Source organism: Chionomys nivalis, chromosome 12, assembly GCF_950005125.1.
Source record: "Chionomys nivalis chromosome 12, mChiNiv1.1, whole genome shotgun sequence".
NCBI classification, from domain to species: domain Eukaryota; kingdom Metazoa; phylum Chordata; class Mammalia; order Rodentia; family Cricetidae; genus Chionomys; species Chionomys nivalis.
The window spans coordinates 1,286,196-1,300,119 of NC_080097.1; the positions used below are offsets into that span (position 1 = coordinate 1,286,196).

At 40.1% G+C, this 13,924-nt stretch overlaps 1 protein-coding gene across 9 annotated transcripts in view; it reads left to right on the forward strand.

The window, feature by feature from the left end:
- The window catches only part of LOC130884855 (fibroblast growth factor 14), a 989,760-nt gene that overhangs the window by 952,820 nt on the left and 23,016 nt on the right, over positions 1-13,924 (forward strand). For all 9 annotated transcript variants that reach the window (XM_057786110.1, XM_057786112.1, XM_057786113.1 and 6 more), the window contains 3 exons: positions 5,503-5,609; positions 10,903-11,023; positions 11,497-11,595. In XM_057786110.1, the coding sequence (XP_057642093.1) occupies positions 5,503-5,609; positions 10,903-11,023; positions 11,497-11,595 (327 nt within the window). The remainder of the gene's footprint in view (positions 1-5,502; positions 5,610-10,902; positions 11,024-11,496; positions 11,596-13,924) is intronic.

Here is a 13,924-nt window from a genome sequence, read left to right on the forward strand (position 1 = left end):
TTACAAGGAACATGGTACAGGTACAAAGGTCATGATGTACCATATCAGCAAATGAAAGAATTAATAAAGAGCTGATGCTTTTATCCACGAGCTTATGTAAGGATCAAGAGTTATTTTAGACTCATGCTGAACAAAATCCAAAAAGATAATAACAACATTTCAAGTTGAAGCTTTGTGGAAATCCTGGGTGAGTCACTGTATTAATGATGGCCTCAGAGCACCATGATGTTCTATTCTGTACTCATACCCAGCCCTAGCCAGGACCGCTGACTCATGGGGGGGGGGATGGAAAGCACTCTGTAGACGAACAACACAGAGAAGACGCTTTTTTCATCTTGCTGAAAACAGTGAGGTCTATAGGAGATAGAGTATGGGACAGTTGGACTGAATGCATTTCTGTATAATGTTGTGACTACAAGCCTATGGCAGCCAGGGAGTGAAATGTGGTGGTTTTGAATAGGAATGACCCTCATAGGCTCATGTGTTTTAATGGTTAGTCATAGGGAGTGACACTATTAGGAAGTGTGACCTTATTAGAGTTGTTATAGTCATGGTGTCTCTTCACAGCAATAGAACCCTTAAGACAGTGATCAAATCCAAGAACACAATGTGGGCAAAAGGAACATTAGTTCATCAGTTCCATCTCAGAATTTCAGTCCATGTTTTTAAAAACTTTGTATTAATTAGTTTTTCTTTTGTAATTGTATTGGTGTGTACGTGAAAGGAAGAACAGAAAAAAGGAGGGGAAGAGAGGGAGAGAGAGATAGACAGAGAGAGAGAGAGAGAGAGAGAGAGAGAGAGAGAGAGAGAGAGAGAGAGAACGAACTGGTGTACATATGCCATGGCTTGGTATGGAAATCAGAGGATACTCTTTAGAAGTCAATTCTCTCCTTGCACAGTGAATTCCAGGGAAAGAACTCAGGTCTTCAGGCAAGTGTGTTTATGTGTCTAGCTTAGTCCATCTTTCTAAAAGGGCAAAGAGAAGTTAGATACACGAATATTGAGCATTTACAGCTCATTTGAAGGGAGTTTAAAGGGACTGAGTTGTTCAGGACATGGTTTCTAGTTGGGGAAAACTGTTTTTGTCATAGTTAGGTAAACACTCCCTCCTCTGTTCCTACTCTGGAAACTTGACAGCAGATGTCTTGAGATCCGTACAGATAGAAGTAGAACCCAGGGTTTAGTTGCCAAGCTCAGTGAGCAAACCCTGAGGAAAGCTTTCAACAAGTAGTTTCTAAGCCTTTGACAAGTAGTTTCTAAATACTGGTCATATCTAAGGCCTTAGGACAGGTAAAATGAAACAGGATTGGAATCAGGAGTCAATCACTGTGGCTTTTGTTTTTTGTTTTTTGGGGTTTTTTGTATTTTTTTTTTTATTAAAGATTTCCGCCTCCTCCCCACCTCACTTTTCCCTCCCCCTCCCCCCACTCCCCATCCCCCTCCCCTCCCCCTCCCTTTCCAGTCCAAAGAGCAGTCAGGGTTTCCTGCCCTGGGGGAAGTCCAAGGTCCTCCCCCCCTCCATCCAGGTCTAGGAAGGTGAGCATCCAAACAGGCTAGGCTCCCACAAATCCAGTACATGCAGTAGGATCAAAACCCAGTGCCATTGTCCTTGGCTTCTCAGCAGCCCTCATTGTCCACCACTGTAGTTTTGAAGCACTTTCTGACTGATCAGAATGTATCTCTCATGTTCAAGTGACTGTAACATAAAGCCAGCAGTCATAGAGCCTATGAGTAATGGAAGTCATGTGCCATCCTATTTCAGTGTGGGAAACTCTACTTCCCGCTGAAAACAACCACACCAGCAAGGCTTGGGAAGCGGGGAAGATCTAAGCCAAGAGGAAAGGCCCTCCCAAGCAGACCAAGAAGAATGAAAAAAAGATCCCAAGCCTACCCAGGGGTTATTGAACAGGTCAAAACAGAAGTATGAGGTTTGCAATCAGGACCCTCAGACGCAATGACTTTGTCTAGTCAGTTCTTCCTTCCCAATCTGTTTCTTCCTCTAGAGCACTATGATAGATACTCACACAAAGGTATCTATTAGGGAGACTAAACTGGCTTCCTTATGTGAAAGTGCCCACACCTACAGCACACAAACGCCTGTCTGTGCAATATGCACTACCATACAGTACGCGAGCTTTGGGCAAGGGGCTGGAGATTGAAACACACAAAGACACACAGAGAGACAGAGACCTCTAGTCACTGGTAAGAAGCCCCTTATTCAGTAGCACCATGGAGGCTTATATACCCAACAGTCAGGTGGGCCAACAGGTGAAAACCTTATCCTCTAATCCTCAAGGCCATGGCAACACGTGCTCGTGAAGCAGAGCTGGTAAACAACTTTGACACAGCTTTCAGTAACTCAAATCAGAAGGAAAGTAAAGATCTCTAGCAAGGAAGAACATATGGCCCCAACACACACCAGTCTCAGGTAGTCACTCTTAAACTTCCTTTCCCTTTCATGTTGATGAGACTAAAAAATAAGCCCAGAAATTTAAGTTGGAGATTCACAAGGTCCTGATTGGCACAGTGATGATGAGATGGAAAGTTCCTTAAGGAGAAACAAGGAGCCTGAAAGGTCTTGAAGAGGAAAACAGGCATTCACAAAGTACAAAGTACCATTCCTTGAATTGTTTTTGTTACCTATATAGCATGAATAAAGAAAGCAAGTGTAAAGTAATTAAATAATTTGTGGAAGTTGTAGTATCACACACACATAGCACACACACACACACACTCGTGACAGACCAAAGTAATGATTGCACCTGTGTCAACTTGGTGAGTCATGTAGTTTTTATCATGATCACTAACAGGAGTATGGGTGAAGGGTTATTTATAAGAAGCAGGGATGAATCAAAAGCAACTACATCGCCACAAAGCCCAGGTTAGCAAATACTCAACAAAATTGCAACCCTGGAGCTTTCTGCATAGCTTCCAGGCAGTTCAACAATCTGAGAAATTCCTCAGCTAAATCTTCACTCTACAGCTCAGATAGCCAGTCTCTTTCCACTACAGTTATTCCTGCAGGGGATGGGCGTAGGAGAGCATTACAAGTTTCTGTTCTTCCATTGTTTATCTCCTGAGTCTCATGGGACCCCTCCCTCCTCAAGGGAATGTTTCAATTTGGATGAAGCTGCCATGCAACAGAAGGTCACGCGTGTAATAAGTAAGAAACCTGTGATTCACCTGCAGGCATCCTGACCCCCACATGCTGTGCTTCTAGCTAGGATACCAGGATGCCCTGTGGGATGAAAGGTGGGCTCGGAAAGTCAACACTGGAAAGGGCAGCAGGACCGAATGCATTGTGGGGCCTCTAACATATTACAATACCATCCTTAAAAATAATGATGCAGATGAATAGGTAAGATTATGAGAAAAATAACTTCAGTATATTTTTAGCTTAAAAGAATGAAAAGATAAAAAACAGTGTGACCTCATGTATGCATAAAAAAAGACTAGAATATACAGCAGAAACTCGACTGTGTGTCTCTGGGCAATTACAGGTAAATTTTCCTTCCCGTTATTTTTCATCCTTTTGTTACTTAGGTCAAAAGTAGTCTGGTTTTATTTTAAAGAATTTCACTGGCAATCTAGAAAGAAGTGATCTTGTCATTACTAAACAGCTAAGATAAAAATAGTAATGGGGCGGGGCTATGGAAATAGCTTGGTTGATAAAGTACTTGCCATGTAAAGTGAGGACCTAGGATCGAACCCTAGCTCTCAAATAATTTTTGGCACAGAAAGCCTGCACTGATGACCACAGTGTCAGGGAGGCAGAGACAGGAGAATGCCTAGAGCTTGCTGTCAGCAAGAGTAGCCTACCTGCTTAGTTCCTTGTTCTGTGAGAGATCCTGTCGCAAAAATAACGACTGAAGAAGACATTAAACATCATCCTCTGGCCTCTACACACACAGGAATATACACATGTACAAACAATGGAGAAATGGTCCACAGAGAACAAGAAAAACTGAGACAATTCCAAGGTCATGATGCAGAGAGGAATGGTGAGCTAACCTATGGGCAGAAATGAGGAGCCAGGAAGAGATTCGTTTTTCAGTCCAATGATGATCAAAATTTTTACCAAACCTAGGTTTGGGGTCAAAATATAATCTGGGCCAAAAATAACCAAAAGGATATTGGACAGAAAAAGAAACAAAACTTATGATATTTTCCCTTTATAATCCCTTTTAATAGCTCCTTATTGAGGCATAATTCAAATTCGCCCCATTAGAGTATGCCATGGCTTTTGACAGGTTGAGGGCTCTGCAGCTAGAGAGTGTGGTCATTTTCATATCATTACAAGGAGACTCCCTGTACATGCTGACTACCCCCCGTCCCTTTTCCCAACTCTACCTCTAGCCTAATTGACCACTGCTTTCCCAGGAGAGTTTCCTGTTCTAGACCTTCATATGAAAGCAGATAACAAACTGTCTTTTGTGACTGGCATTTTTAAACCTAGCTTATGTGTGTTTACGACGGCCACCTATGTATATCACTTAGAAGTACTCCATCCTTTGCTATGGCTAGTCCACTGTACGAATGACTATACTATAATTTATTCTTGTGTGTCCAGTTATGGACATTTGTGCTTCTACCTTCTGGCTATTGATGTCATTGTCAAGGTAGATATCTCTGTAACTGTTTTTTTTTTTCTTTTTATAGATGTGTTTTCTGGATATGGTATAATAGTCTATATCCCATGATCTCAACAAAATGCCTGATGTTGAATATTTTTTTAAAGGAAAAGGATTTGTTTAACTAACAGATGTGAGGAGTCTGCAATTGGGCAGCTCCACCTGTTTAACCTTTGATGAGGGCCCTCTTGGCCAGTTACATATGGCAGGTTTCATAGTGAGAGTGTGTGTAAGAGAGACATACAAGCAGTGAGACGGCAAGGCAGAGTCTAGGAAAGGATCAGTCGTGCTCAATTGTTTATATCGTGGGAGCTGGAGGTCAGGAACCAGTTTGCACGTTTGTAAGAAGAGACAACACTAATCTAACAACTTTCACTGGGTTTCAGCTCTTATAAGATCCTCTTTTTGTCATTGTACACTCTGGGAACTAAGCACAGGATCCTCAGAGAATGTAGTCAGACCATTTGCCCAAGTGCAGCACCCGCTTGTCTGTCCAATCACAGAAGGGAAGGCTAAATTTCAACATCAGCTGGACCACTGTGCCCATTCCTAGCCTCATGGTGTGTGTTGGTTCCAAGGGTCCCTGTTCTCCATAGTCTTTTTAACTTTTTCATTGCAGAGTTCTCATTGCGTATGAAATACTTCACAGTGGCTCTAAAGTGTGTTTCCCCAGTGACTTAAGTTAGTGAACATCTTTATCGGTCGCTGTGTGACTCCTTTAGGGAAATAGACATTTAGACCCTCAACCAGCATCAGCTTTTACCTCCATTGAAGCCTCCAATAGGATACATGCATAAGAAATGAATCCTGTCTTCTCTCGGAGTTCACTTATGACCAGATTCCCCTACTTCCTTTCTTTCTCCTACCTTAGGAAGACTGCAATGGCATCTTCAGAATAAATGTAAGTGTGTCCAAGAATTTAAACTTGAAATTAAGACCCGGAGAGAAAAAGCCTGGATTTTGGGTGCCACGTGTTTGGTAAGCTCATCAGAAATATATTCTTAGCAATACTATACTTATTATATAAGTTGGGATTTAAATGAGGATAATTTGGCGTGAGACTCAAATAATTATATTTAAAATACTGAATTATTTTAAATAATATATGGAAAAATATTGGGTTTAACATGTTTTTTTTTCTTTTTAAAGACCAGTAAGAACCAAGCGGCACATTGTATCCCGTGTTTCTTTGTGAAACTAATGAAAGAACACTGATGTTTTCTAATGGATTAAAGCACATATCTGGATTCAAATAGCTTTTAAAACTAATGAGGCTTTAAAACCAAATATTTCCAATCACATTAAAGCTGAACTCATTTTGAGCGTACATCTTTAAGAGGACCTGATGTCCTTATAACAGTTACCGAGAACTCTAAATTTTAAAGCTACTTCATTTACAAAACCCATGTACACTGACGGGTCTCCATCGCTGAAACACTAGGGAAGAATAACTGATAGTGTAGTTTATTAGACCCAATTCTTTCCTTAAAATCCATTTTTGGGGGAAAATAAATTTTCATAGTATTTTCACCACAGGTGGGACCTGCTCAGTACCTTCTCTCTTGTCTGTTTTATTAATGATTATGGATAGAATTATTCTGCTTCATTGATAAACTTGATGTTCTACCAACTTCCCTTGATCTTTTAATTACCTTTTAAATTTTCTTTAAGACTAATGGGTGAACCACAGATACCCTGTTTTTGTCATAACTGACTTTCTTTTCTACTCATCAAAACTTTTCAAAGAAATTAACATTTCACTCAGTCATAGCCCTGGCTCATTTTAATCTTGTTTTGTCACTTACTTTTCTAATATAAAATTCTCTTTTATTAGCAATTCAATATGATTGCTATTGGTTTTTCTTTTTTTTTTAATCCAATGACTGTTAATTTAGGATGTAGGATTGAGCATGGAGAAGAGGTATTTAATTCATGGGGAAGCGTTATCCCAATACTCACTTAGGAAACGTCTAATTTACATTAAAATAAAACTTGAAGAGGTACAAAAGGTTTATTTTGATGAGATGAATATTCATTATACCATAAATGACTTATTTATATCAAGACATCAAATGGGATTTTTCCCCCTGCTGTTTTGGAATTTGGGCTAAAGCCTCTGAGCTGGTCTTAATTCTAAAGACAGCAACTCCCCAGAATTTACAAAGACCTTATCACCCTCCATTATCCAACATAAGTAGAGCATCCTGAGAATAAGTGAGTCTGGGGGAGAGTACTATGGTGTCCTCACTTCTTACTATGGAGGAAGCCAAGGTGCTCCCCACCCAAGTTAAATCAGGTCCCATAAATGGACCCTTAGTATTAGAGTTTGGCAGAGCAGCAAGAGGCTTCAAGGCAAAGCTGCCTTTCCACCTGCCAAAACCGACCATCTCATCTACCTGATGGATGATATGGTCTTTTCTTAGAGCCATCTGGATGGAACTGTATTTCAAAGGGCTCTGTTCAGGGGAGAGGAAGGCTCCACTGGAGGAAGCCCTGGTGTGTTTCTAGGTGCAGGAGCTGAGACTCATAGTTGGAATGATGCAATTGAGCATTCTTGTTTCAAAATGCAGGGGATTAGCAGAAAATTTGAAATACAAAAATATCCAGTTGATCAGTTGATAACCACCACTGAAAAGCTAGCCTGTTGGCTGGGTGGTGGTGGTGCACGCCTTTAATCCCAGCACTTGGGAGGCAGAGGCCGGTGGATCTTTGTGAGTTCAAGGCCATTATGGTCTACAGAGTGAGTTCCAGGACAGGGTCCAAAGCTATAGAGAAACCCTGTCTGGAAGAACCAAAAAAATAAAATAAAGAAAGGAAGGAAGGAAGGAAGGAAGGAAGGAAGGAAGGAAGGAAGGAAGGAAGGAAGGAAGGAAGGAAGGAAGGAAGGAAGGGGGAAAGGGGGAAAGGGAAAAGGAAAAGGAAAAGAAAAGCTAGCTTGTTGCTAACAGTCTCAAGAGGAAAGTGTGCCACACCGTGTGGGGATACACACAGGGAAACACCAAGGATAGTTACAGGCAGAAAAAAGTTGTAGGGAAAGGCTGTATGTTGGATTTCCTTGTTCCTGGGAATGCACAGATTTCACAAGGCTCTAGAACACAGATATTATAGCATAGATATTTAAAACACCTAGAGTTCTCATACTGGGGGTGATAGGTGGCTAAGGTGTGACGTCTAAGTGAATGCTTCATATATGAAAACCACATTTCCATGAAAAGGATCTAACCTATGACAACATGGCTAAAAGCTTGCAGCCTCTGAAGATGTTAGGACAGGAGCCAGAACTCACTGGAAGGCAATGTGTAGAGACAAACAAACCTGTCCCAGGTTGTGTCATGCAACATTAAACTTGTCCATAAAACCTGTTCTATGTGGCTTTAAAAATCAACTTTAGTTTAAATATAATATTTCATTATTACCTGTGGGAAGGGGCAAGTTTAACAACATTTTTAAATCACAAGCAAATATAAGGGTGTCACTTGGACATCATTACATGGGTCTTTGTCCGGTTGACCTGGATTGTAGCATGGGGTCACTGTGAAACAAAAATCTTCAGTCTAGCAAATGCCAACAGTAGTTTTGATGCTTTTTACACTTTCTTTCTTTAATGTAATCAGAGTTAAAAACTGAAATTTTTGATTTAATGCTAGCTAAATTACAATTAAGAAAATAACATATCTGGGAGTATGTCTGGAGAAACATTTTGATAATTGAAATTAAGATATAAATATTCACTGTCTAATGCAGGAAACAGACTAACTCCACAGACTTTCTCCAGATAAATACATTCATTTTCCTCTGAATCACCCAGAATTGATGAGAGTAAAAATCATCTTAGCTAAAAGGATTAAGCATACATTATACCATGAATATCATGTACTTTACTTTAAAAATGGATCTAGAATATAGGAAGTAGCATGCACAGGTGGTAAAAATCCAAAGTATTCTGCTTTTGTACTAATTGTAGTTGCTCAGTACTTACACTAGGAATGCTTCGCATTTACTCAGCTGTAAGTTGTGGATTTTGTCCCTCAAAAACTTGAAGTGGAAAATAGAAAACAAATTACAAATAATTTAATATAATGCATCGACAAGCCCCTAACCTATCCCCTAGCTTACCAAAAGTTCACTCTTTAGGTAACTTTAAGCTATGCTAAATGCATCTCAGCAAAAGGACATCAGGTCTTATGGGGTCTCGGGATCAAATAATCTAAGCCACAAGAGTTTGAGATGTGATCAGTACAGAGAAGAGGCCGCAACGTTGAGGTTCTTTTGTTTTCTGCAATATCCATGTCTGTTTCCTACAAATGGCACAAGTGCAGAGAATGACACACAGGAGAGACCCTGGCCCAAATGCCTCATTCCAGACCAAAGGGTCACAGGAGAGATCCTAGCCCAAAGGCCTCATTCCAGACCAAAGGGTCACAGGAGAAAGCACACTGGGTTTCTAAAGGACAGGTGCTGGGAAAAAGGTGAGGAAAGGGAAGGGGTCAGGGCAGGTGAGTAGGGAAAAAAGGGACTGGCAAGGAGAAGGATGCAGAGGGGGCTGGAGACAGGTGTATAGGGAATAGGAAGGAGTCAGGAGTAGGTTGGTAGGGAGAGGGAAGAAAGACTAAGGACAGGTGAGTAGAGAAGGGGGAAAGACCAGAGACAGGTGACTAGGGAAAGGAGAAGGGCCAGGGGTAGGTGGGTAGGAAAGAAGGAGGGGCCAGATGCAGGCAGGTATGGAACAACTGTTTTCCATGGTGCCCATCGTCCTCAGAGACGGATCCATTAGCTTTATCATGATCTCAGGGGCCCTGGGTCATGTTCTTCAGGATGCAAAAGAATGACCAAATTCTGAGTTCAGAACCAGTCTTAGTTTTATGACTTCGATAGACAAGACTGCAAATTTTTTAAAAAATCAACCATAAAAAATGTTTTAAACATCCTTACAATTCAAATGATGGCAGTATATGAAATGACGATATGGTTTATGTTTGGGACTTACTGAAGCCCTCTGGAGTTACAGGTCAAATTTCAAACTTGGCAATTTTGATAGCACAACATAAACAAATACCTCATATGATTAAACTGGAAAAGTTTTATTTTCCAAAATGTGTTATATTCTTTCAACTGTGTGCCTTGTTTTCTTGATTTATCCTAAAAATATTTTCTTAGCATTTTCTAACTTCTAAAATATGTGGGACATGAAAGCAGTTTAAGTTGCTGAAGATTTAGCTGCAAAAGCACTTTTCACATAAAGAAAACAGATGAGTAAGAAAGACTGACATGAGATCTGAGGGTTGGCGCCCTTGATTTTATTTATTTTTTTCAGATCTTATGCAAGCAAACCTTGGGTGTACATACTCTTTACCAGCACTGTGTACTCTAAGAGATGGGAAATGCAACTGATACCCTCCCCGGGGAAAGATGGTTGCAAAAATCCAAGATGGTATATTTGTGCTTTCATACAAAAATAGAAATCAGAATTTTAAAATATGAATATCTCAGTGGTGCTTCTACGTTGATACTGAATGTGTCTGACAATCAGTCTCAAGCTCTAAGGACCAAGTCAGCTGTAGTCTTGGGCTTTCTCATTAGATCCCCATGTATTATAAAGACACATCTCATAATTGTTCCTCTGGTTAAGAATGCATAAAAGATGGTTGAAAATATTGAACTAAATGCCTCTCTAGAATGCTGACTTCATGAAAAGTAGATTTTGATAGATGAGGTCGCATGGGAAAAACTGATGAAAACATAATACAGAAAGATGTAATGGGATGACAATATTCAACAGCCCAGAGCTATATTCTCCATCAACCTCAGAATGTGTAGCAATCATTAAAATCTTTTAATTTATTAAATTTATTAAAGTCGGTTCATTCTTTTAACTATTTAAGATAGCCTCTCATAAAGAAAATATAATGAAAACTCTGAAAATGTATTCTACTAACAATGAGAATATGTTAACTAAGACCGACAAGGTAATAAAAAGGAACAGTTTCACAACTGAGAAGCAAAAAGTATAAATTATTAGAAAACATAGATTTGGGCATCCCTTCCCCACAAAGAAAATAAAGAATGATGGGCTAAGTGTTTAAGGAATCATGAATCAGTGATTGATATTGAGAGCATACAAACTCATTGCCATAACTTAGCAAAGGAATGCTGCTAAGCCCAACTTCCCCCAGGTTAAAGACTCTTCACTCAGAATTAGAAAACTTTATAGGTACCGGCCCGCTGGGTGTGCACTGGACCTTCATCTCGCATCCCTCTTTCCTAATTGCAGGGCGAATCCTCGGAATTTTAACTTTGACAATGTGGGAAATGCCATGCTGGCATTGTTTGAAGTTCTGTCCTTGAAAGGCTGGGTTGAAGTGAGGGATGTCATTATTCATCGTGTGGGACCGGTAAGCAAGACCATGTAATTCTCTGATACACAATAGAGTACTACACAGCAGAAAAAAAAATAATGGCATCTTGAAATTTGTGGACAAATGAATGAAGCTAGAAAACATCATATTGAGTGAGGTAACCCAGACCCAGAAAGACAAATATTATATTACTCACTCATAAGTGGCTTTAGACATAAAGCAAAAAAAAAAAAAAAAAAAAAACAAGCCTAAAATTCACAAACAACCTAGACAACAATGAGGACCCTAAGAGAGACACATGGGAAGTAGAAAAAGGCAAGATCGCTTGAGTAAATTGGGAGCGTGGGGACCATGGGAGAGGGTAGAATAGGAGGGGAGAGGAAGGGAGGAAGCAAAAACAAAATGCATAGCTCAATAAAATCATTAAAAAATACTGCATTGAAATGCATAACAACATTACCATATCAAAACTCTCTAATATCATTTTAAAAACTCTTTAATTTACACAGATCCACGGAATCTATATTCACGTTTTCGTATTCCTGGGTTGCATGATTGGACTGACACTTTTTGTTGGTGTAGTTATTGCTAACTTCAATGAAAACAAGGTAAGCCTTCTCAGGTTAATAGCACAGACTTAATTTTTGTTCTTGCTCTTGCTTTAAGCTAATATTTTTTTCATACACAGCACGGAGCCACATTAAATTGAAATGTAACTCATGTAACTAACCTGTATAACTCTTTTACAAACCACACCACTGCTGTGGTTTGGGTCCATTACTTGGGAGAATAATTCTCTTAATAAATTTACCCTATGGTGACAGTAATCGCCCACAGTTGAGAAGCCCATCTCCTGCTCAGATGGGAAGGGTGCAGTCAGTGGGTTATTAAAATGTGATTCCTTGAAGTGATGCTCTGAGTGCAGTCTATACTGCCCTTACAAAGATGCAAATTGTGTGTTTCTTCATTACTCAGTGAGCAAACTCAGAGTTTTGATAAGGTAGGTAGAAGCCATATAAAATGTACAGGTCAAGTCATAGACTGAAAGAAGATTTTTTTAAAATCTATTTAAACTTTATATACTTCCTGAACTCAGGAAGCACTCTCAGTCTTAACAGCTGTCATGATGGATATAGATCACTGATAGGAAGACAGCAGTGGTTTCCTAAGGAGCACAGGTTTAAGGAAAAACATTCTATGAGTGTCCCTTGGCTATGTTTTCCTGAGAGAAGAATCACACTGAAATGCACACAAGCTTTGAGCGCTCACTGGACAGAAAAAGCTTCTGCCAGATCTCAAAGCGCTGCACTGTGGGGCTGAGAAAGCCACCACCGTATGGAATAAACACTTGGGCCCAGATTCGGACTTTTTCCTACAACAGCACGGTCTGTGATTCTTCGAGTGCAAGAGCATAAAAATCTCCAAACTGCAAAGCAAGCTCCATTTGCCTGTGTGCCAGAGCTCTTTGGTTTGTGTAGCTATATGTGAGACTCTATCACTCACTGTCCCCAGGCTCAACGTGTGTGGTACCACGGACTCCGTCAATTGCCACCTTTGATGTGTGCCTAATGAGCATGTCACTTCATTCGGCTTTTCAAAGACTACAACTTAAAAATCCCCCTTTGGACCCCAATACTACTCCAACTCTCAGAATCATGGCTCTTAGAGCAGTAGCAATCATGCCACCCTCTCTTTTACTTCCTAACACGCTCAGAAATGAGACACTCTAACCCTTCAGTGTGTTCAGTTTAATATCAGGCAGAACGAGAAAGATGTGTCTTTTTAGATGCCTTTGAGACATGTAGTGGAGCAGACACTGGGAACTCTAGAATATAAGAAGAAGCTAATCAGCCCATTGCTAGAGAGATGAGGCACTTCCAGTCCAGGATGGTACACAGGTCCCTGTGCAAGGGCCTGGGTGCAAGAGGCCTGGGCTCCAGGGTAGCTCCCAAGTCAGTCACAATAAGTGATCCAGCCTACAGTGCTCAATAACAGGAAGAAGCTGTATAATTAACTGTCAGTCTTGAAACAGCTGTGAATTACTGAGGATTGTTTGCCTCCAACACCATAGTTATGTCCTAAAAGAGTCAGAAAGTGACAGCTTGTTTGGGAGCGTGGTGTGTCAGTCCAAACAGATGCCAAGAGGGAGGCAGAAGTCAGCAGCTATTTTACCAGATGTCACACACTTGATTTGTTGGTTGGAAAGGTTCTTGTGTGCGTGTGTGTGTGCGTGTGTGTGTGATGCACACACATGAGTTATGTAAATGCAGCATACAGGCAAAACACATAAATTAAAATAAATAAATCTTTTTTTAAAAAAGCGTGGGCAAGTGAGATGACTCTAGTGAACGCACTTCCCAACAAGTGATGATGCAATTTCAATCCACGTGGTGGAAAGAGACAACAGATGTTTGCAATGTTTCTGACCTCTAAATGTGCTGTGGCATACATGTGTGTTTGTGTGCACACTCGTGCGTGCACACGCGCACACACACACACACAAAGAAATAAATAATAAATATAATAATAAGACTTGTTTTAAAGACAAAGAAAAACAGAATGGATACAATTTATACCAACTTAAAAAAATTCTAAACAAATTTATTCTTGTTTATTTCTACAGTCAGAAAGCTCACATTTCTGAAAACCAAGGGAGAAGGGTATTCCCTGGAAGGACAGTCATTATCTCTTCAGAAGGAAATGGAGAAAGGGTTGACATTCCCCCCAGTCCTAGTCTTAAATTATACTTATGTCTCCATAATGCAGTATAATAAAATCTAATGTAGAATAATACAATGCAATATAATTTATGTGCATTTTTATCAAGTACTCCACTTTATAACACAGGATATCTGATCCTACGTAGCAAATTATCATAGCATTCATTTCTGAAAAAGGAAAATTCTATGGTTTCTTATATCCTAAAAATAGTCTTAC